Genomic DNA, 20,698 nt, shown 5'->3' with positions numbered 1-20,698 from the left:
TTTGGTCAGGCCTCTCAGTGGCAACAAGCCTGACAAAGGATTTACTAGGTCCCGAATTCTCACCCACAGTTTCTGGTCTCAGAGACGTAATTGATATTTCTGCTCCAATCAAACCAAACAGCAGGGGCTGGAAAATGTCCCATCCAACTGCAACAATGTCCTCCACAGCACTCTGAAAGGAGAAGGATGAATATCAATAAGGTTGCATGCCCACCGATGTCATGCAAAAAGTATGAGGAGCCTGCAGGTTTCCCCAGCTAGTCTGATTAAATGCACAAAGAGCTATATCAATTGCCGGACCGCGCCTAGGGAATTCTATCCTGGAGGAACTAATATCCGCCCCAACCATAAAATCTTTCAAAAAAGATTTGAAGACCTATATTTTTTTCAGCAACCTTCAACAAGTGGATCATAAACTCTTTAATAAAGTATTTCTATCTACAATAGACACCTTTTAATTTTTTTTATTTACTTATTTCTTATAGTTTGTTTATGTTTTTAATTATGTATGTACTACTGATGAACTTCGCCTTGAACTACTATTGTAATGTGTGGAATATAAATTTTAAATAAATGAAATGAATGTACATATGGATATGTGCAAATATATAATATATATACACAGACACAGAATACAGCTGGAATGCTCAGGGCTGTGCTTAGCCCAGTGCAAATGAAACATAGAAACAGAAATGATGGCAGAAAAGACTAAATGGTCCATCCTGTCTGCCCAACAAGCCTTTGGTAGTATGTGCCACGCGGTACAGGTCACCCCCATACTTATCAGTTTCTCAGACTGTAAAAGTCAGGGCCCTTGTTCATTGCTGTCTGAGTCCAATTCCCTGTTATCTGTTGCCAATGAAGGAGAGAGCAATGTTGGAGTTTCATCAAAAGTATCAGGCTTATTGGTTAAGGGTAGTAACAGCTGCATCAGCAAGTTACCCCCATTCTTATTTGTTCCCCCAGACCGTAAAAGTCAGTGTTCTTGTTGGTTGCTGTCTGAATCCATTTCCCATTGGACTCCACAGCTGGAGGGGGCTCAGCTGTGGTCAACACCTTCACAGGCCTAAAGACAGGCCTGGCAGGAGCAGCAACAGGAAGAAAAGGAACAGAGCTGGGCCCCACACGAGGCCACTGGCAAAAAGAACAGAAAGACATCAGCAAGGGAGGATGGATGGAGCCAGCACCTTTCAAATGCTGGCAGGAAGAACAGGGACAGAGCCTGCAACCAAGTGGGGCCAGAAGGCAGAAGAAAGCTCCAGGAGGATCATGCCCCTTCTCTTCTCTACCCACCACTATGGTTTTCTCTTCCCCCCCCCCTTCAGGCGAGCGACAGGAGAGGGAGCAACAGCCAAAAGGAAGCACTTCTGCTCCCGCTTCCCACAGCTGACTGAGTCTCATGAGGAGGAGGAGGAGCCAGTCGGCTTTAGGAGAGTGGAAAAGCAGAAGAGCAGAGCATCCTCCAGCTCCTCTGGGTGTTACTAGGCTGTGCAGAGAGGTAAGAACAGGGGATGAAGGAAGGGAGGTAAGAGCAAAAGGGGGGGGGGAGGGGGGTCAAGGTGGGTGTGTGAAAGAGGTGAGAGCAATTGGGGGTGAAGATGCCGAGAGACATACCTGGAGCAATATTGAAATTCAGGGCTCCACAATTCATTACCACACTAGGCCCTGCTTACATAATCACCTTTCAGCCCTTGCGGCAGAACAAAGTTGCATTTTTGCTTAAAGGGCGGTGGGGAGGAGTATTTTCAAAGCCTGCGTTTTATAATACCTACAGTACCTGAATATAATCCACTTTGAAGCACTGAAAAAAGTGTGAAAAGTGGAATATAAATCTATGAATAAATAAATAAAATAAAATGATCCTCGAGATACAACATCCCTGGCATACAAAAAGAAATATATATCTAAAACCATATAACCATTCCTTATATATTTACAGGCTAGTTTTAAAACAAGCACGCGGGCGCCCAGACACATGCGTATGGGCGCGCGAGCGAACACAGGCTGAAATTTTAAATCATGCGTGCATCTTGAACAATAGGATTGCACCAGACCAGTACCACCAGAAATTAAAAAAAAATGAGCTTCTTTTTAAGCTAAACACTGAAGAATTACTTTCATTTTACTCTGTAAATTTCTGTGATATCAAGGTCACACCAAGGTCCCTGAAAAGCCTCACATGGACCTTTAACAGAGCAGAGGAACGTTTGCTTGTCCCAATGGAAACCTCTGGGCAGAGGACAGGAAGTTTATTTTAGTTCTGGTTATTTAAGGGATGAAAAATGTTGCTTTATGGAAACCTTCTGGCTATAAGTGAATTCAACCCTAGACAGTTACATTGGATAGAAAGATTTTGTAAATACAGAGACTCTGGGTCTACAGTGATGCTTCAATATAGGCACGTGCGCTCGTAGAAAAACAAAACAAGACAGTACCTTCTCACCGGCCCATCCTATGCCTGCCAGAAAGGCCAACACCAGTGTGCAGAGTCCTCCAGACCCCGGGAACCCAAAGAACAGGCTGCCAAAGACAGCAAACACAGACAAGCCCAGGATTAGGTATGCTCGCTTCCATTTAATGTTCACCTGGGGTTCCAAACAAAGAAACTGAAAGATTAGGTTATTTTTCACAAACAGTCATTACATTCTGCTTCACCCACAAGGCTGGCCCTGGTGGAAAGGTTTTCTGCTCTGTGGATTGCAGTACACATGCAAAAACATAGCAAATTTAAAACATGAATTATAGTCATACAAAACTGAATTAAAAAAAAACAACTTTGAGGTGATATCTTTTAGCAGTCATGCATTCACTATAGATTACCAAGCAAGCTGGGTAAAAATGATTATTTTTTGCCTTACATATTTTTTTCCAAGAAATGTGAAAAGGTGCATATGCACAAGGTTTCTAAAGTCCATGCATTAATACACTTAAGTGAGGAAAGGCATCAGTTCTGTAGGAACAGTCCCAAGAGCAGAAGTGCTGGGAATGGCCAGCCAACAGTAGAAATATGCATCTGTTATTATCAAACAAGTTTCCTAAGAATTTCTGGGCATGTATTTTTGCAAAGGATAACTGATTTAGGCAGAGGGACGCCTGCCTGCATGAGAACTGATCTTGAAGTTGTCAGCCTGCTTCGCAGGCACTTACCTGATAAGATGCAAAGTTGAACTTAATGCTGAAAAGTTTTTAATTGATTTCACGAAGATGAAACTAAAGAAACATACACACACCATTGGGTGCTACCTTGAAAGCAATGCAAGAACAGCTGTTTTTCGCATGTTTTAATGGTTGTGCTAATCACTATGGACCTAATTACCAGCAGGATCTAGTCTGCTAGTTAGATCGGTCAGGATCAGGGTGAAAACTTCACAATGCACAGCAACTCAAGGTAGCCAACTAGTTTTACTAGCTTCTGTAAAAGTGGCTGGCCCTGGATCTGTTCCTAGTGATGGGGGCAGGACTTACCCGGCTAGCATCATTTTTCAGCACTGGCTGGCCAGGGGTAGCTCAAGAGAATCTGTTGCCTGAGGCGAGGAATGAGATGATGCTCCCCCAGCCCCACCTCATCCCATCAGGGAACAGCACAGGTCAAGTCATCAAGAGGGGAGTCTCTATGCAGTCTGATTTGAAATGTTGCGGAAGGGGGAAGAAGGGGTCAGAGTTCCCAGAGGAGTGGCAGAGAGATAATGTTTCTAGGAAGCTGGCAAACCCGCCATACTCCCAGGAACCCTAAGACCTGCCTCTCTCCTTTCCCCAGCATTTTCCGCCTGAAGAAGTGGGAGATGGGTGAATGGTGGTGGTCTGTGTATGGAGCACTCTCTCCTAGGCCCTGTACAGCCTTATGCCCAAACCCCACTGCCCTCACCACCCACAATTACAAATTCTGCATTTAGAATAACTAATTTTACATGAAAAAGGACATTCAAAATATAGTCTTCTGAGGTAAAGATATCACAACAATATATATTAATTTTACATGCATTGCTGTGTGCCAACCAGAAAACCCTGCTAAAAAGCAAAAAACACACTTGGAATGCATATGGTATTAGGCTGTTGTAATGCAGAAAGCCATGAGTAAAGTGAATTTCTGTAACAATATAGTAAGCCTTCCATACTAAAAAAGTAAAAACCTTATCTATGAAAAGGCAACACTGCAAATATTACAGCAGGCCTTAAACACCAATACACTTCCTATTAGGAAAACAGAACAAGTCAGGCTACTACAGATCCCTACACAAACTTCACATTAGCAGGATACCTCACCTCAGCACACATTTATTTATTTGTCTATTTATTTATTTAGAAACTTTGTAGTCCGCTAATCTGAAAACCTTAGTGGATAACAATAAACGCATATAATAAAATCGGCAAAATGCAAAACAATCAACAAAATACCTAAAAGTACAGAACACAAACAGATTAAATGTTACAAAAAAGTACTAAGGCAGATTCCAAACAATAGGTAAAGCAGCATAGAAACCCACAATAAATCTGCAATGAATTTACCAAACACACACATGCAGAACACACAGACCCTTTCCTAATACAGAATAAAGAGATAATAAAGCATAAAGAAACATTTAGACAAAAACTGAACTAGAAAACACAAGCCAGACTATATGCAGTGCAACAATGGAAAAATGGAAATACCATTCCTCATAAAACATCAAACAAAAAATGAAAAAATATTTTTTTTAATTTAAGACTAATCAGAGAAAATTCTTTTTCACCCAACGCACAATTAAGCTCTGGAATTTGTTGCCAAAGGATGTGGTTAGTGCAGTTAGTGTAGCTGGGTGTTGCGCGTCCCGTCCGCACCAAGTCCTTCACGGGTCCCGGGTTGTCCTCCCCAGCCACAGCAGCGAGCACAGCCAGTCCTCGGCACCCGCGGCGGCAGTTGCCGGGCCTTCCACCTTCAGCCAGGCCTCACGGCGGGGCTTGGCATCCTCCGTGGCACTGGCCCCGCCCCAGGCGCGTGTGCGCGGACCACCCAGACCCTTAAAGGGCCAGGGGCGGATCCCAGCTCCGCGGCGCACCCTGATTGAACGCTGCTTAAGAGGAAGTGCCTGCCTGCAATTCCTTGCCTTGGCAATCGGGTCAATCACGCTGTGATTTCTAGTTTGCCTCTGCATTTCCAGTCTTTGTTCCAGTCTCGTTCTAGCCTTGTTCCAGTCCTGTTCCAGCGTTCTTCTGTTCCTTTGTCCTCCTGTTCTTGTGTCTACCCAGGTAGTACCTCTCGGACTGTCTTCTCAGTACTGACCTCTTCCTGTTCTTGACTACGTTGATCGCCGCCTGGATTTGACCTTTGCCTGTTCCCTCGACCACGTCTGCACGCTGCCTGGAACCGACCTCTGCCTGACCACTGACCACGTCTGACTGCTGCCTGGAACCTGACCCCTGCTTTGGCTGACTACCCACGGACTGACTACTGGTATTGACCCTTGCTTTGGCAGACTACTAGGGATGTGCAGAGGAGCCGCATAGGTTTCTACGGCATTCGTATTCGTCGGGGCCAGATACGTTGTATCCGTTCAAAGGGGCCCCCCGATCCGTTGATACGTGCCATTCTTATTCCCTTTCCCTTTTAATTTAATTAATTACAACCCCCCACCCTCATGACCCCCCCCCAAGACTTGCCTAAATTCCCTGGTGGTTCAGTGGGGTCCCGGAGCGTCTCCTGCCCTCCCTCTGTCGGCTGCTGGCCCCTGTGACATAGTGAGGGCAAAGGCTATCGGTGCCATTTTGAATACTGGCAGCCAACGGCCCGAGTGTAGGAGATCACTCCTGGACCCCCGCTAGACTTTTGGCAAGTCTTGTGGGGGTCAGGAGAGTCCCCCAAGACTTGCCAAAAGTCCCTGGTGGTCCGTCCTGTTGGAAACAGGATGGCAATTTCTTATGTTCTTAAGTTCTTAATATAAAACACTCATAATAGTAAAACTACATTAATAAAAAGAATACATTTTTCAAAATTTCCCAAACAGCAATAAAATATTTCAAACTAGCAAACATATTAAATAGCACCCAATAATTAAAACTAGTAGTAAGAATTAAAAAATTCCCGCTTTTCAAATGTGGGAACTTTTGATTTCTGGGTCACCCTGAGATTTTCTGTGGATTAGTGTGGGGGGGACAGCGAGGGAACTTTCTCCTTCCTCTCTCTCACACAAGTTCTTTCATACACATACATGAGCTCACATACACATAGATGCTGTCTCATACATTCACATGCTCTTATCCACACACCCACTCTCACACTTGCTCTTTTACACACACACAGTTGCTTTCACACTTGCTCTCACACACACACACACACACACCTCATGCCCTCTCATACATACACATGCTCTCAGGCACAAGCAGATACTCTCAAATACACGGATGCTTTCTCATACATATACATTACACTTGCTTTCACCGATACACACCGATGCTCTCACAGGAACATGCTCTCATACACACATGCGCAAACACACACAGATGCTTTCTCTCACATACACACCGACACGTGCTGTCCATCAGGCTCAGTCTCCCCTTTCTGTTGTGGTGGTGAGAGGATGAGCTCAGCAGGCAGACAGGGCCCTCTTATTTTCTGCTGCTGTTGGCGGGCTGTGCTTCACTGGTGGCCACGAAGCCTTTTCGCTTCCTCCTGCCTGGTGCTCGCAGGTGGGGGGCAGGACGGAGCGGTGGTGGACCGAAAAAGAAAGAAGAGGGCTATCAGTGGACCCCGCCTCACCGGCGGCAAAGTCAAGAAGAGGTTAGCCCTGGGGTTTTTGAATACCAACGGACCAGCACAGGAGAAGGAGCAGCAGCTGAACGGGCTCCCTTCTGCTTTGATCACAACATGCACAGGCCTTTTCTTGTTTTTGTTGCTGGTGAGATGGGGTCCACCGGTGGCCCTCATTTCTTTTTCGGTCCGCCCCCGCCCCCCCCCCTCCCCTCACCTGCGAGCACCAGGTAGGAGGAAGCGAAAAGGCTTCGTGGCCACCAGTGAAGCACAGCCCGCCAACAGCAGCAGCAGAAAATAAGAAGCCCTCGTCTGCCTGCTGAGCTCATCCTCTCACCACTCAACAGGAAGGGGAGACTGAATCTGATGGACAGCATGTGTGGGTGTGTATGTGACAGAGCATGAACTGCATGAGAGAGAGCATCTGTAAGTGTGTGTTTGTGTGTGTGTGTGTGTATGAGAGCTTGTACCTGTGTGAGCATGGGTGACAGCATCAATGTGTATGGGTGACAGCAAATGTAAGTATATGTATGAGAGCGCATCTGTGTATGTGAGAGCATCTATGCAATGAGATCAGCAGAAAAGGAAGTGCTAGCCCTGCAATCTCTGAATACTGAGGGACAGGCACAGGAGAAGGAGCAGCAGCTTAACAGGCTCCCTCCTGCTCCGATCGCATCACGCACAGGCCTCTTCTTGTCTTCGCCGCAGCTGGGGATGCTGGCGGGGAGTGGGGGAGGGAGGAAGTGCCAGCCATAGTGCTGGATTTAGGGCACATTATTGCAGGATTCCAGAGGGATCCATGCTGCATGCTCCCACCAGCCGAGGACTGTCACTGCGATAAGTGGACCAAAGAAAGTTGGGAGGGGTTATAAAACAAGGGAAAAAAATAGAAGAATGAGAGATACTAAATAGAAAAAATGAGCACTAAAGCAAGTTGAAGAAAATAAACGGCAGACCAGGCAAGCAGATGCAAATATAAGAAACATTTTTTGCAATATTTAATCAAAAATAAGAATGACCAATGAACCCAGGGGATAATTAAACTGCATTTCAGCACCATAGCTGGACAGCTCCCGTGACAGAGCCAAATCAAAATGAATAGCACAATTATGTTTATTTACATTTTTATCGTAACTTACTGCAGCCAGTTCACCCGACAGCATTATATTAATCTCCTATTTTGTTCACTGGCAGGGGATTGGAACCCTGCCAACGTTTAGCTAAATATGTATCAGGAGGCAGGGGGAGGCATCCACTGAGCGATTTGGAGGGCACTTTTTGCCAAAATGTTGCTGCCTGAAGCAGCTGCCTTACCCTGTCTCATTACAGAACCACCCCTGTGGCCGGCTAATCATGAGCCTAAATCTAGGCAGCAAAGTTTCACTCACCCACACTGAGGCAACTTTTCAGCTGCAACCTAGTTTGGCTAGGTCTCAGCTAAAACACAGCCAGCTAAGGTATTCAGCTTCCTGCTAAAAAAAAAAAAGTACCCTTATGTATTTAAAGCAACTGAAAACTTGTGCTAAATCAAGTGATTTTGGTAGAGTTCAAAACAAACACAGCTGCTTATTTAAATCATACACATAAAGGAAAACAGGATAATGCACAAAATTACCAAATATTGTGTGACAGATTTGCTACAAAAACATTCCATCTGGCAAGGTGAAGCACAGGCATTAGCACACTGGTGTAGTGCACTAGCTCATCAACCAGCATTACAATACATGTAAAATCCCTTCTGATCACCCCTCCTGGCTAAATGTGCCAAAATTCACCCCCCAATCCCTTAACATAAACCATCCATGCCTTCCGACAGTCCTCAACCATTTCCAACATCCCCTTGTACCTCCCCTGATGGGCACCAGGATATCCCTTGTCCCACCCAGACCCCTCCCCCCCTTAACTCCCCCTTCCAGAAAGAGGATTGAGTCTTATATGCTGCCAGCTCCAACAATGATCTCCAAATGGCACTGACTGACAGCACTACCCTCTGATCCGCAGGTGGGGGGTTCAGAGATTTCCACGGCATCAGAGGCCCAACCTTGGTGAATACCACAGTATGTGAGAGTTTACCACGCTTTATTAAATCTTACCCTCCAACATGCTCCAGCACACACAGAGGCCAGAGCAGGCTAAGTGCTAATAAAAGAAAAAAGTAAAAATATTAAAATCCCACAACAATGGAAAACCAATCTTATTTCCCAATAATAAAAAAAACACTAGGGTGAGAAAACCTAAGGATGCTGGAAACATAAAGTGAGGCAGAAATCTGAAAAGAGCTCCCTCTGGCAAAGCAGCAGAACAGAACCTGAGGCAGGGGTTCTGGAGGTGTCTTTTAGGTTCAAATGATGCCTGGCAAAACATATGAATCCTGCACCTATTATTTAAATTCGGGAAAGCTAAAGAAACTTTCCCAGTTGAACCAGACCTGTGTCCAGCATAGGTGGAACTTGCATTTGGAGAAGCACATTGCACACATTCAGCTACTCTAATCCTTTTAGTTTAAGCTAGGAGATCACCTTTATCCATCTGCTCTTTTTTTCCTGGTATTTAAAAAACTTCAGTAAAGTCTTTTTTACAAAAAAGCTGCAGGGATGGGGGGAATCTATGGAGTGCCCAGATAAGCACATTTTTATACTTTTTTAAATTTGAAATTTCACATGACTGCATTGTCCCCCTGTCACTAGCACTCTGTCCTGCCTCCTGCTAGAAAGAGAATGATGTGTGGGCACGTGTTGTCCCTGCGGTGTTTGGTGTATGACTGCTCACACTGTGGCATTCCAATAAAGTTGTTGTTGCAGACTTTCTGGGGATTACGCTGTATTTAGGTTCCATTAACCAGAGAGTTACCTTACAGCAGGCTGCGTCTTCTAGTTCATGATTAGATTAGGTCCAAGCACAAACTGAGCTAATCGTGACATCCTTTTCACTGCTGGTTCTGTGTAGCCGAGGTTACCGAAACAAAAAGCCCTTCCCTGTTGCCTTTGAGTTTGTGCTGCAGCTGTGAGTGCACTGCCTTTGTGTGACAAAAAGTGCCAGACTTCAAGCCCCCAGAAGACCTTACCTAACCAGATGATCTGAACAAAAGTAGCATTTTGCCACAAAGTTTTTGAGGAACCATGGGCTAATACAGGTTTGTTCTTTGATTTATGCTACAGGACCAGAAGAAGTTATTTATTTATTTATTTAAACATTTTATATAACGCCGTGCCATATAAAGATCACAACATTCATATCGCTGGGTTACAGAGGTCTTCTTCATAACCAGGCATCAAATAGCAATGTTCATTCCTTATTAACTAATTATCTAGGACATAGACGAAAAGTACATAAAATCATGTAATATTACAAGTGAAAAAATGGTATGTTCATATATATTACAAATTCCATATATTAGTCAGTACGTTGTGTTTAGGTTCTTACATGCTCATTAAGTTTAAGCCTTATGCTTTGATTCTTAACTTTTGTCATTTTTATTATTGTGGTTCTTTATTTTCTGATATTTTTTCAGTTAGGTTGAATGTGTTTTTGAATAGCCATGTTTTTAGCTCACTTTTAAATTTCTTTCTATCTGGTATCAAACATAACATCTCAGGTAGTGAATTCCAGAGTTTTGGACCCGCTATAGAAAACACATGATCTCTTACTTGCGAAAGATGTGTGCTTTGTATTGTGGGAACAGTCAAAACTCCTTTATTTTGAGATCTTAGTGTTCGCTGAAGTGTGTATGATTGTAAAGTCACTACTAACATACAGGTGTTACTGGAGTGAATGATTTTGAATATTAGTGTTAATACTTTAAACATTTTATATAAATAAAGATTTGAGATTTTACTGGTAGCCAGTGTAGTGAAATCAGCAAGGGTGGTGGGAAGACCGAGTAATAAGGATTTACAATAGAAAATTAGGGTTTACAATACTGTACAGAAGTCCTCGACAGTCAGTAAAGGTTTTAGCCGATGTAGTATACACAGTTTGGCGTATCCTATATTCATTAATTTATTGATGTGCTTTTTCATGGATAGGTTCTCATCTAGCTGGATATCTAAATCCCGTACTTGATTTGAGGAAGTAATTTGAAAATTACCCAGGTCTAGAGCCAGTGGTTTAACTATCGTAGCATTTCTACTTAACCAAATGATTTCAGTCTTTTTGGGGTTTAATGTTAGTGATAGTTCTTGCTGTATTGCTTTCATATATGTTGAAAGTGTCAATACTGTATTTACAGATGATTTGGAGAATGGGAAGTCGAACTGTATGTCGTCAACATACAAGAAGGTAATTCCTAAATCCACTAGTAGTTTACATAGTGGGAGCATATAAATATTGAATAGTGTTGTTGAGAGGGCTAAACCTTGACGGACACCTCTAACAATATTGAAAGTAGCAGATGTGTGTTTGCCCAATTTGACTTTGAATGTTCTCCTAGATAGAAAGGAGGAGAACTATCTATAAACATCACCGATGAACCCGATGTTGCTCAGCTGATAGAACAAAAAGGTATGGTCCACTGTATCAAAGGCAGCTGTAAGTCGATTAGTACTAGATAATACAATTCATCATTATCAAACCCTTGTAAAACTGAAATCTGTTATAGAAAGGAGTAAAGTTTCAGTTGAGCAATATTTCCTAAATCCAAATTGATTTGGGAAAAGAATATCATGTTCTTCCAAATGATTCACAAGTTGCGATAACAGCTTTTTCCAATACTTTTGACAGAAAGGACAAGTTGGATATAGGCCTATAGTTGTCTCAGTCGTCAATTCTGCCGGTTTTGTTTTTCAGAATTGGCTTTATTACAGCTTGTTTTAACCCATTATAGGTACAATTCCTTCTGACAGAGAAAGAGATATATTCCATTCCTTTACTTTTGAGAAAGAAGATGAACAAGATTATGCTTCAGTACAGGGCAAATATGAAGATTTCTTCTCAAACAGAATGTCATTTATTGAAAGGACCCAAGTCCATGAGAGCAAATAGCTGAGTGTTTTCTGAGATATCTTTATGAACTAGCACAGAGCTGCGATTTTGGAGTAACCAATGAAAGAATCGAACACAGATTAAAAAATGGGATTAAAGACAAAAAAATTCTCAATAGTTTCAAATGCAAAGTGACCTTGCCCTGCATGCTGCTGTAGATATGGCAAGGGCCTCAGAGATGGCTGAGCAGCAGAACTCTGATGCAGGTAGATAGCTTTAAATCTGGAGCAAGACACTCTAATGGACAAGGCTGCCAAAGACCTGAAAACAGCATTCATGAAGGCCAGAAAGCAAAGGCCTTTAGGACAGCAAACCAGTGTGGCAGTTGGGAAGGAAGACAGTCATACCAGTGCAGTAGAATGCCCAGTCAAGGTTGGCGATGCAGCAAGTGCCAGACTTTGGGATGCTACATTTGTCTATGCAAAACAAAGCATATTCGGGCATTCCTAGATTCCTTGTTTCTAGACTCTGTCACATTAAATACAGAAATTATTTCCAATGACAAATCAGTATGGTGTGTGACCCTAAACTTGGAAGGGACAACACCATAATATCATTTAAAATGGATTCTGGAAATGATGTTTCCATCATCACCGAGTCGACAAACCACTCCTTAAGAGTGAAACCATAGGTGAGGTCAGTGACCTGAGCCCTTTATAGCCCTGGAGGGAAAGTAAGAGTCAGAGGCCAAATCCTGATGAAAGCTTTTATGAGGCCATTCCGGAACAGTTTTGAAAACTTTTACTAAGCAGATTTTCTCCAATTGTTGGTACTGCAATGACCCACTAGAAAAGTGTAGAAAAAGGCTGGGCCTCAAAGAATGTGCTGAGGAAGTTTAGACATTTGGGGATTTGGGTTGCCTAGAGGGAAAGTTGGTAAAAATTGAATTGGTAGACTATGCCTGCTTGTACAGTATTTCAGAACCTTGCTGAATTTCTATTCTTTTATTATCCAAAGTGAGAGAGGAGCTAGAAAAAATGGAAAAGAGAGGGCAAATCATTAAATGATTAACCCCATTGATGACAATAGTCAAAAATATAGGAAAATAAGTATTTTTCTGTACTCAGGCAGGCCAATTCACAACTGTGGGTTATGAACTTCTACCAGCAGATGGAGACAGAGAAAACTGATTTGCTGACATCACCAACATATAGCCCTGCTCTAAAATCAGCCTGCCAGTATTCTCCAACTCCAGCAGATGGTGGACAAGCATTTCCCTAGTGGGGATTGCCCATGTTGGAAAAAAAAATTAAAAAGAAGAGAAGAGGAAAAAAAGAAGAGGTTGAGCTTCTGAGGTTATACCAAGCTGGTCTCTCCCTCAGTTGAGTGATTGAGCTTCAATGGCTGGCCATATTTAGGCTTTAAAAAGAATGATTGTCCGAGGACAAGGGGGAGCTCGGGGTGAAGGCTTGTGTCCTCTCCTCTGTTGCCGCTGGCTCAATTGTGCTTTCAGCCGGGGAGGACTAAACTCAGTAAAAGAAAGGAGGGAAGGCAATGGGGATCCCTTTCCCTACCGGTTAATTTCTCCCCGTCAGCGCTAACTCCCACCCATATCTCCGGTGAGTTAGTGGAGCGTGGAAGCGAATGGCATTCTGGCAGTGCGGGTCGGCAGTTAGGTCAGCATTTTCTCCTAGGCCCCCATGTCGCAGGTCCTGTCGGTTGGCTGCGTGGTGGGCAATTAGGATGCTGCGAAACAATGCTTAGGCCACATCAGGCATTTTTTTTAGCCGTGTGCTCATGGGGACAACATGAGTACAACAGTGGGGCTGCAGCCTACAGTCAGCGTGCATATACATGTGTGTGTATGCCTGCAAGCTTGCAGCCTAGACTTCAGCACTTAATTGTGCAGGTATGTCCGTGCACACATTGTGGTGTGTGCAGAAGACCACATGGACAGGACCGTAGCCTTTTGGGGCTAAAAGGTCTAAGTATCTTTCTGTTTGTGCAGCTTGTCATATAAGGGAAATCCAGCCATCGTTCTCACGTCGCCTATGCCAGTGCTGCCTGGAAGCTCATAGCAATTTGCTTCCCAGGGATTTTGCCTTCATTGGGGCATCCCTTCTACCTCGGGGGCCTCGCTCTCTTTTCTTTATTTCAGATTGCAGATAGGAACCGGTACTCGCTCCTCGAGGGCCCATGTTCCTGAATACTCTGAAGACTCTTTACTGCCTGGAAGCTATCGCAGATACAGACATTCGTGAGTTACCACCGCTTTCTCAGAGCTTTCCCTGGAACCAGGTACTCGCTCCTCGAGGGCCTAACTCCTTCCAGCTACTGAGCCTCTTTAAGAATCTATGTGAGTGTGTCATCTACTACTGGCTATGTATACAGCATAACCTGTCTACTCACTATCTATAGTCTCTCTACAGCTCAGCAATCCTGGGATCGCAGTTCCAGTATCTGAGGGACAACAGTGGACTATCAATCGTTTGGAAGTGCGTGCAGTTCGCTTGGCATGTCTATGATTCGCCGAGCAGTTGGCAGGTCAAGTGGTGCGAGTAATGTCAGACAATACCATGACAGTCACCTACATAAATCATCAGGGCGGAACCAGAAGTCATGAGGTGTCAATGGAAATAGATGCTCTCATGGTGTGGGGAGAGCAACATCTTGAAGTGATATCCGCCTCTCACATTGACAGGAAGGACAATGTGAGGGCTGACTTTCTCAGCAGACAGGCCTTAGACCCAGGAGAGTGGGAACTGGTGGATGATGCTTTTCTACTCATAGTTTCTTGATGGAGTCGACCGTATCTGGATTTAATGATGAGCTACAGAAATGCGAAGGTGCCACAGTTCTACAGTCGCAGAAAGGACCTGCGAGCATTGGGAATTGATGCTCTCGTCCAACAGTGGCCATAGAGCGGGGTGTTATATGTTTTTCCTCCTTGGTCGATGATCAGCAGGGTAATTCAAAAGATTGCAAGTCATATCAGTACTGTGCTTCTGGTGGCTCCAGTTTGGCCACAGATACTGTGGTACACCAAACTCTGACGACTCCTAGTGGGTAGTCCTATGAGACTGCCAGTCAGGGAGGCTCTTTTGCATCAAGTGTCGACTGTGTACAAAAATCCGGGTCAGTTCTGTCTTACGGTTTGGCCCTTGAGAGGGCTTGTCTGCTGAAGCGTGGTTATTCTCCAGCAGGGATATCCATATTGCTTCACGCTAGAGCATTTTCTACATCTCTGGCTTATATTAAGGTTTGAAGAGTACATGAGAACTAGTGCAGGATGAGAAGTTCTCACCCTCTCAGAGTAGAGAACCCACTGATTTTGGAATTTTTGCAGGAGGGATTGGTTAAGGGCTTGGCCCTAAAGACCCTGAAGGTGCAGGTAGCAGCTCTCACATGCTATAGAGGGCAGATTAATTGTAGGCCCTTGTCCTCCCATCCAGTGTGCTTAGATTCTTGAAGGGAGTCAAGCATCTACATCCTCCCTTGCATCTAATAATGCCTCTTTGGGACCTTAAACTAGTATTGAGATTTTTGGCGGGTCCTATCTTTTGGCTGCTCCTGATCGCTCCGTGTTGCTGCTTTCTTTGAAAACAGTTTTCCTGCTGGCAATCTGTTCGGTAAGGTATATCTCCGAGCTGCAGGCTTTCTTGCCATGAGCTGTTTCTATGAATAATTCCGGGGGTGGTGCAGCTCAGGACTGGTCCTTCTTTTTTGCTAAAGGTGGTATCAGAATTCTATTTGAGTCTATTTCCCTGCCTACACTGGACAGATGAGTGGGATTTTCGGTTGTTACATGCTTAGATGTAAAGCGACATCTGATGCAGCACTTGAAGGTTACTCGCTCTTTGAGGAAGACTGATTGGCTGTTTGTTCTCCATGGTGGAAGTAGACAAGGAGAACTGGCGTCATGGGCAACAGTAGCTCGTTGGGTCAAAGAGGTCATCACGGCTGCCTAGGCAAGTCAGGATGCATTCTACTAGAGCACAGGCACCCACTTAGGTGGAGACTCAGTTGCTGTCTCTGGTCGAGATATGCCAGGCGGCAAAATGGTTCTCCTTACATACTTTCTCCTATCATTACCGCTTGAATGTTAAGGCTCAAGAGGATGTGGCCTTCATGTGGGCGGTGTTGATGGACTACAGGGAGTAGCTTTTGTACATCCCACCAGTGTGGACTGGCCTGCCTGAGTGCAGAGGAAGGTGAAATTACTTCTTACCTGATCATTTCCTTTCCTCTAAGGAAGGCAGGCCAATCCACAATCCAGCCCTAGACTGCCTACTTGATTTTAGTTTCAGTTTGTCCCTTATTTGTGAAGGATGCAGTGTTCTGAGTCGTTTGAAGGACTGGTAAGTGAAGAACCAGCCTCTAACATGTTAAATTTTTTATTGAGCTCAGCACTTCCAAGTTGGCTAGAAGTAATGAGTTCTTGGCTGTTAATAGTCATGGTTCAAGTATAATCACTTTTTCCAGAGTTTGGCTTTTCTAGAGATACTAGCAGGCTGATGTCAGGGCAGGACTATATGTCGGTGACATCAGAGAGTCAGTTTTCTCTGTCTCCATCTGCTGGGAAGAGTGCAAAACCCATCGGTGTGGATTGGCCTGCTTTTCTTAGAGGAAAGGAAATTATCAGGTAAGAAGTAATTTATTTATTTATTTATTTATCATATTTTTCTATACCAGTGTATGGACCAAACCTTCACATCGGTTTACAATCTCATCATCAAAATAAAATAGCTACATACATCATTAGATAAAAACAACTAAAAACATGTTACAAATAAAATACTTAATCTAAAAATCACTCAAGAAAGGAAAAACTTAAATTCTCCTTTTCATTTACGTCTTGCAACCACCTGTATCTTGCCTTATTCAGTTGTTATTTTCATTGAAAGCCTGTTTGAAAAGCCATGTTTTTAATTCTTGCCATCTTGTTTCTAGCCTTAGTTCAACAGGTAAGGTATTCCAGATCTTGGGGGCTGTGCAGATGTGAAATGATTAAATGTAAAGCAAGAAAAATATAAATAGCTACTTCCCATGACATATTACTCAAGTTGGCAGAAAATACCATCTTCTCTAGCTGACATGCTGACAGCGTGTTATGGCAGATACCGATGGAAGAGGGGACGTGCTAAACTAACTATCTTTATTACCCTGTGAAGATGGCATTGTTCTAGGATAAACCTGGGGTCCGCAAGACCATCCCCAGGGGGATCCCCAGAAGGGATGCAAAAAAAGGTTTAGCTAGGGAGAAAAGGAGTGGGTTGTTGCTACCTGTCATTAGTTGAGCTGCTGCGACAGGCTAGGAGAGTGAGAAAGAGGCCTAATATGAACCTGAAAACCTCACCCCATGTTGCTGCAGACGTAGAAGTGGCGCGACAGAGAGGGGCCATTCGCACTCATTAGAAGACTCAAACCATACTACCCCATGGTTAAATGGAGGTATGGAAGACAGGGACTGATTGCAGCCCTCGAGAATCATAAAGTCTATTGCTTTGTGAAGATGTGGGGAAGAAAGAGGATGATTTTGGCTGTCAGAACCTTTGTAGCCTCTGCTGCACACTGAGGAAAGCCGGGTTATCACAGTGGTGAGAAACATTTCCCACTACCACCACATGCTCTGACATTGGCCTGACAGACAGAGGGACGAGGAGAGGAGAGCTACACCAGAAAAGTAAGTAGAATGGCTGAAAGGAAAAAAGGGGGAAATGGGACTGGGGTTGGACAGTATGAGAGAAAAGACAGAGGGGAGAAGGAAGAGATAGGAATGAAGGAGAATAAAGAGGGAGACAGGAATACATGATTAATCTGGTTAAGGGGAGTGAGAATGGATGGCAGATTATCAGGGGAGAGAAGGAGAGGATCCCCAGAGAAGGTACAAGGAAGGGCGACCAAATGATAAAGGGGATGGAACAGCCCCCCTATGAGGAAAGACTAAAGAGGTTAGGTCTGTCCAGCTTGGAGAAGAGACGGCTGAGGGGGGATATGATAGAGGTGTTTAAAATCATGAGAGGTCTAGAACGGGTAAATGTGAATCGGTTATTTACTCTTTCGGATAATAGAAGGACTAGGGGGCAGGGCACTCCATGAAGTTAGCAAGTGGCACATTTAAAAATAATCGGAGAAAATTCTTTTCCACTCAACGCACAATTAAACTCTGGAATTTGTTGCCAGAGGATGTGGTTAGTGCAGTTAGTGTAGCTGTGTTTAAAAAAGGATTGGATAAGTTCTTGGAGGAGAAGTCCATTACCTGCTATTAATTAAGTTGACTTAGAAAATAGCCACTGCCATTACTAACATCAGTAGCATGGAATAGACTTAGTTTTTGGGTACTTGCCAGGTTCTTGTGGCCTGGATTGGCCACTGTTGGAAACAGGATGCTGGGCTTGATGGACCATTTGTCTGATTCAGTATGGCATGTTCTTATGTTCTTATGAAATCACACTGGGATAGAAGAGCACCATGGCTCAGGAGGGAAGAAGGGAAAGATGATCACCAGGGATCAAGGAAGAGGGACAATGAGACAACAGCCAGTGTGGATTTGACATTAAACATACAAGTTATTTAGGGGGCCACACAGACAGACATGGAGATCTCATTAGCCATCAGGTGGAAAAGCAGGTTATTGTTTTACTTTTTCTAAAATCAAATCTAAATTATTTTGTAACAATCATTTTCTGTTTTTGTAAGAATCATAAAAGAAAATAATAAAGTATAAAAGGCAGGCTAAAGGGGTCAATTTTCAGGGAGGATAAGTTTCAAAACTTTTTATGTGGGCAAAACCCGTTTACCCACATGAAAAGGCCCTTCTGAGAATTACTATTCCCTGCCATGGAGGGTAAAAGTAGTGACATTCGGGCGGATTTTAAATGCCCTGCCCGCGTAAATCCGGCCAGATTTATGCGAGCAGGGCCCTCGCGCGCTGGTGCGCCTATTTTTCATAGGTTGCCGGCGCGCGCAGAGCCCCGGGACGCGTGTAAGTCCCGGGGCTTTTAAAAAGGGGCGTGTCAGGAGCATCACCAAATGACGCGGCGTTTTGGGTGCGTGACGCGGCGTTTCGGGGGCGGGGGCATTCCGGGGGCGTGGCCGCGCCCTCCAGAACAGCCCCCGGGTTGGGACTTGGCGCACCAGCAGCCCGCTGGCACGCGCGGATTTACATCTGCCTCCGGTAGGCGTAAATCCATGGATAAAGGTGGGGGGGGGGGTTTAGATAGGGCCGGGGGGGTGGGTTAGGTAGGGGAAGGGAGGGGAAGGTGAGGGGAGGGCGAAAGAAAGTTCTCTCTGAGGCCGCTCCAATTTCGGAGCGGCCTCGGAGGGAACGGAGGCAGGCTGTGCGGTTCGGCGCGCGCAGGCTGCCCAAAATCGGCAGCCTTGTGCGCGCCAATCCTGGATTTTATAAGATACGCGCGTGTATTTTATAAAATCCAGCGTACTTTTGTTTGCGCCTGGTGCGCGAACAAAAGTATGCGATCGCGCTATTTTTTAAAATCTACCCCATTGTGAACAGCAATGCTGACTCTTTACCTGCAAGGGGGGAAACGGAGCAGGGCTAGGTTGGGGAGAGAAAGTACAGGCAGGGATTTAATTCTGAAATTCTCACGCATACTTTCATAACTGTACTTTGCACTTGCTTCAAAGCAGATGAAAAGCATGCAGGAACAGAAGAACCAGTTCAAGTTTTCAAAAGGAAACTCTGCTGGCAGTTTCCCTTTGAAAATCAGATTGTGGGTCTGCAGGTACCAGTGCTGGTTTTCGGTCAGGTCATGCCAAGTTCCCAACCTGGAACCTTTTCGCACTTGCTTCCTTTTCCAGCTTCCTTTTCCCCATTGCAGCTGGACTGGAAGCTGGGATGGCTTCAACCTTCAAATTAAGAGGGCACATTTTCAATAGTTTTGGAAATTTCTATCCCAAATATTCAGTTTAGATCAAAGTTTTATACATTTTGAATGATTCTATAGTGCATCTCATTATTTCTTTGGTTTTGGCATGAAAATATTAAAGAGAAGTGGGCGGAGGTATGTGAAACTTTTTGAAGCTGAAAAAGGGTCCGTGGTCCCTGAAAGGTTGGGATCCCCTGCTCTAGAAGATTGCCCATCAGGATTACATCAGTTCAAGAGGAAGATGTCGGAACTTCTAAGTATATATTTTTTGTTGATAAAAATGTCTTCTAATTTCAAATTGTCCGAAGCACCTTTTGGTGATTTTTCAATGCCTCTATAACCGCAGATGACTGAACAGACTGGATGGCTTTGAACTGTACAAAGCACATTGCCAGGCTTGCTGATGCGGTTCCTATATACAGATTGATATAAATTTGTTGAGTTGGTCCCTCAACTTGGCAACTTCGTTGTTCGAGTCTGCTTGCTTCGGTGAGTCCTCCGGTTCCTCGAGTTCCTGATTCCTGGTTCTTCTCTGTGATTCTTCGGTGTGTGACTTCGGACTGGCAAGTGGTGATTCTTCGGTGTGTGACCGGACTGGCTAGCGGTGATTCTTCGGTGTGTGACCTTGGACTGGCGAGTGGCGATCCTCTGGTACTCGACCTCGGACTTCCTCTGGACCACCCGTCTTCAAGGGCCCACCTAAATCCCAGCGGCCCGGGTCCCTACGGGCTCCTCCCGGGGGGACCACGGGCTTCCAGTGGCGAAGATCCAGTTGGCCCTTGCACCAACCTCACGCCTCCTCGACCTCTCAAAGGTCCACCTAAGTCCCAGCAGCCTGGGTCCCTACAGGCTCCTCCCGGGGGGACAGCGGGCTTCCAGTGGCGAAGATCCAGTTGGCTCCGCTCTGACCCCACACCTCTTCATCCTCTCAACCACCATCTCAGCCTTCAGTGCCGAGGGTCAGCCAGTCCCATCTTCTGTTCCGCCTCGCCACCCGATGGGGAACCTAAGGAGCCACCTCCTAAGGTATATCATCCTCCCGTCGGTCCAAGGGTTCACGATCCCTCCTGATCATAACAGTTTTCTTTCATTGTTTATTTTTTCAACTCATATTACTGTGCAAAGTAATGTTAATGTGCTTTGTTAAATAAAAATGCGTAATAAA

General features: G+C 44.7%; 1 protein-coding gene across 2 annotated transcripts in view; it reads right to left on the bottom strand.

Annotated features, from left to right (window-relative positions):
* SLC9B2 (solute carrier family 9 member B2) overlaps positions 1 to 20,698 on the bottom strand; it is an 86,026-nt gene that overhangs the window by 9,151 nt on the left and 56,177 nt on the right. For both annotated transcript variants that reach the window (XM_029597021.1, XM_029597023.1), the window contains 2 exons: positions 2,436 to 2,585; positions 64 to 172 (listed from right to left, as the gene is read on the bottom strand). In XM_029597021.1, coding sequence (XP_029452881.1) covers positions 64 to 172; positions 2,436 to 2,585 — 259 coding nt within the window. The remainder of the gene's footprint in view (positions 1 to 63; positions 173 to 2,435; positions 2,586 to 20,698) is intronic.

The sequence above is a fragment of the Rhinatrema bivittatum genome, chromosome 1 (assembly GCF_901001135.1).
Source record: "Rhinatrema bivittatum chromosome 1, aRhiBiv1.1, whole genome shotgun sequence".
NCBI lineage: Eukaryota > Metazoa > Chordata > Amphibia > Gymnophiona > Rhinatrematidae > Rhinatrema > Rhinatrema bivittatum.
Note: the sequence above shows the minus strand (reverse complement) of the source record. Positions and strands in the feature narration are given on the sequence as shown.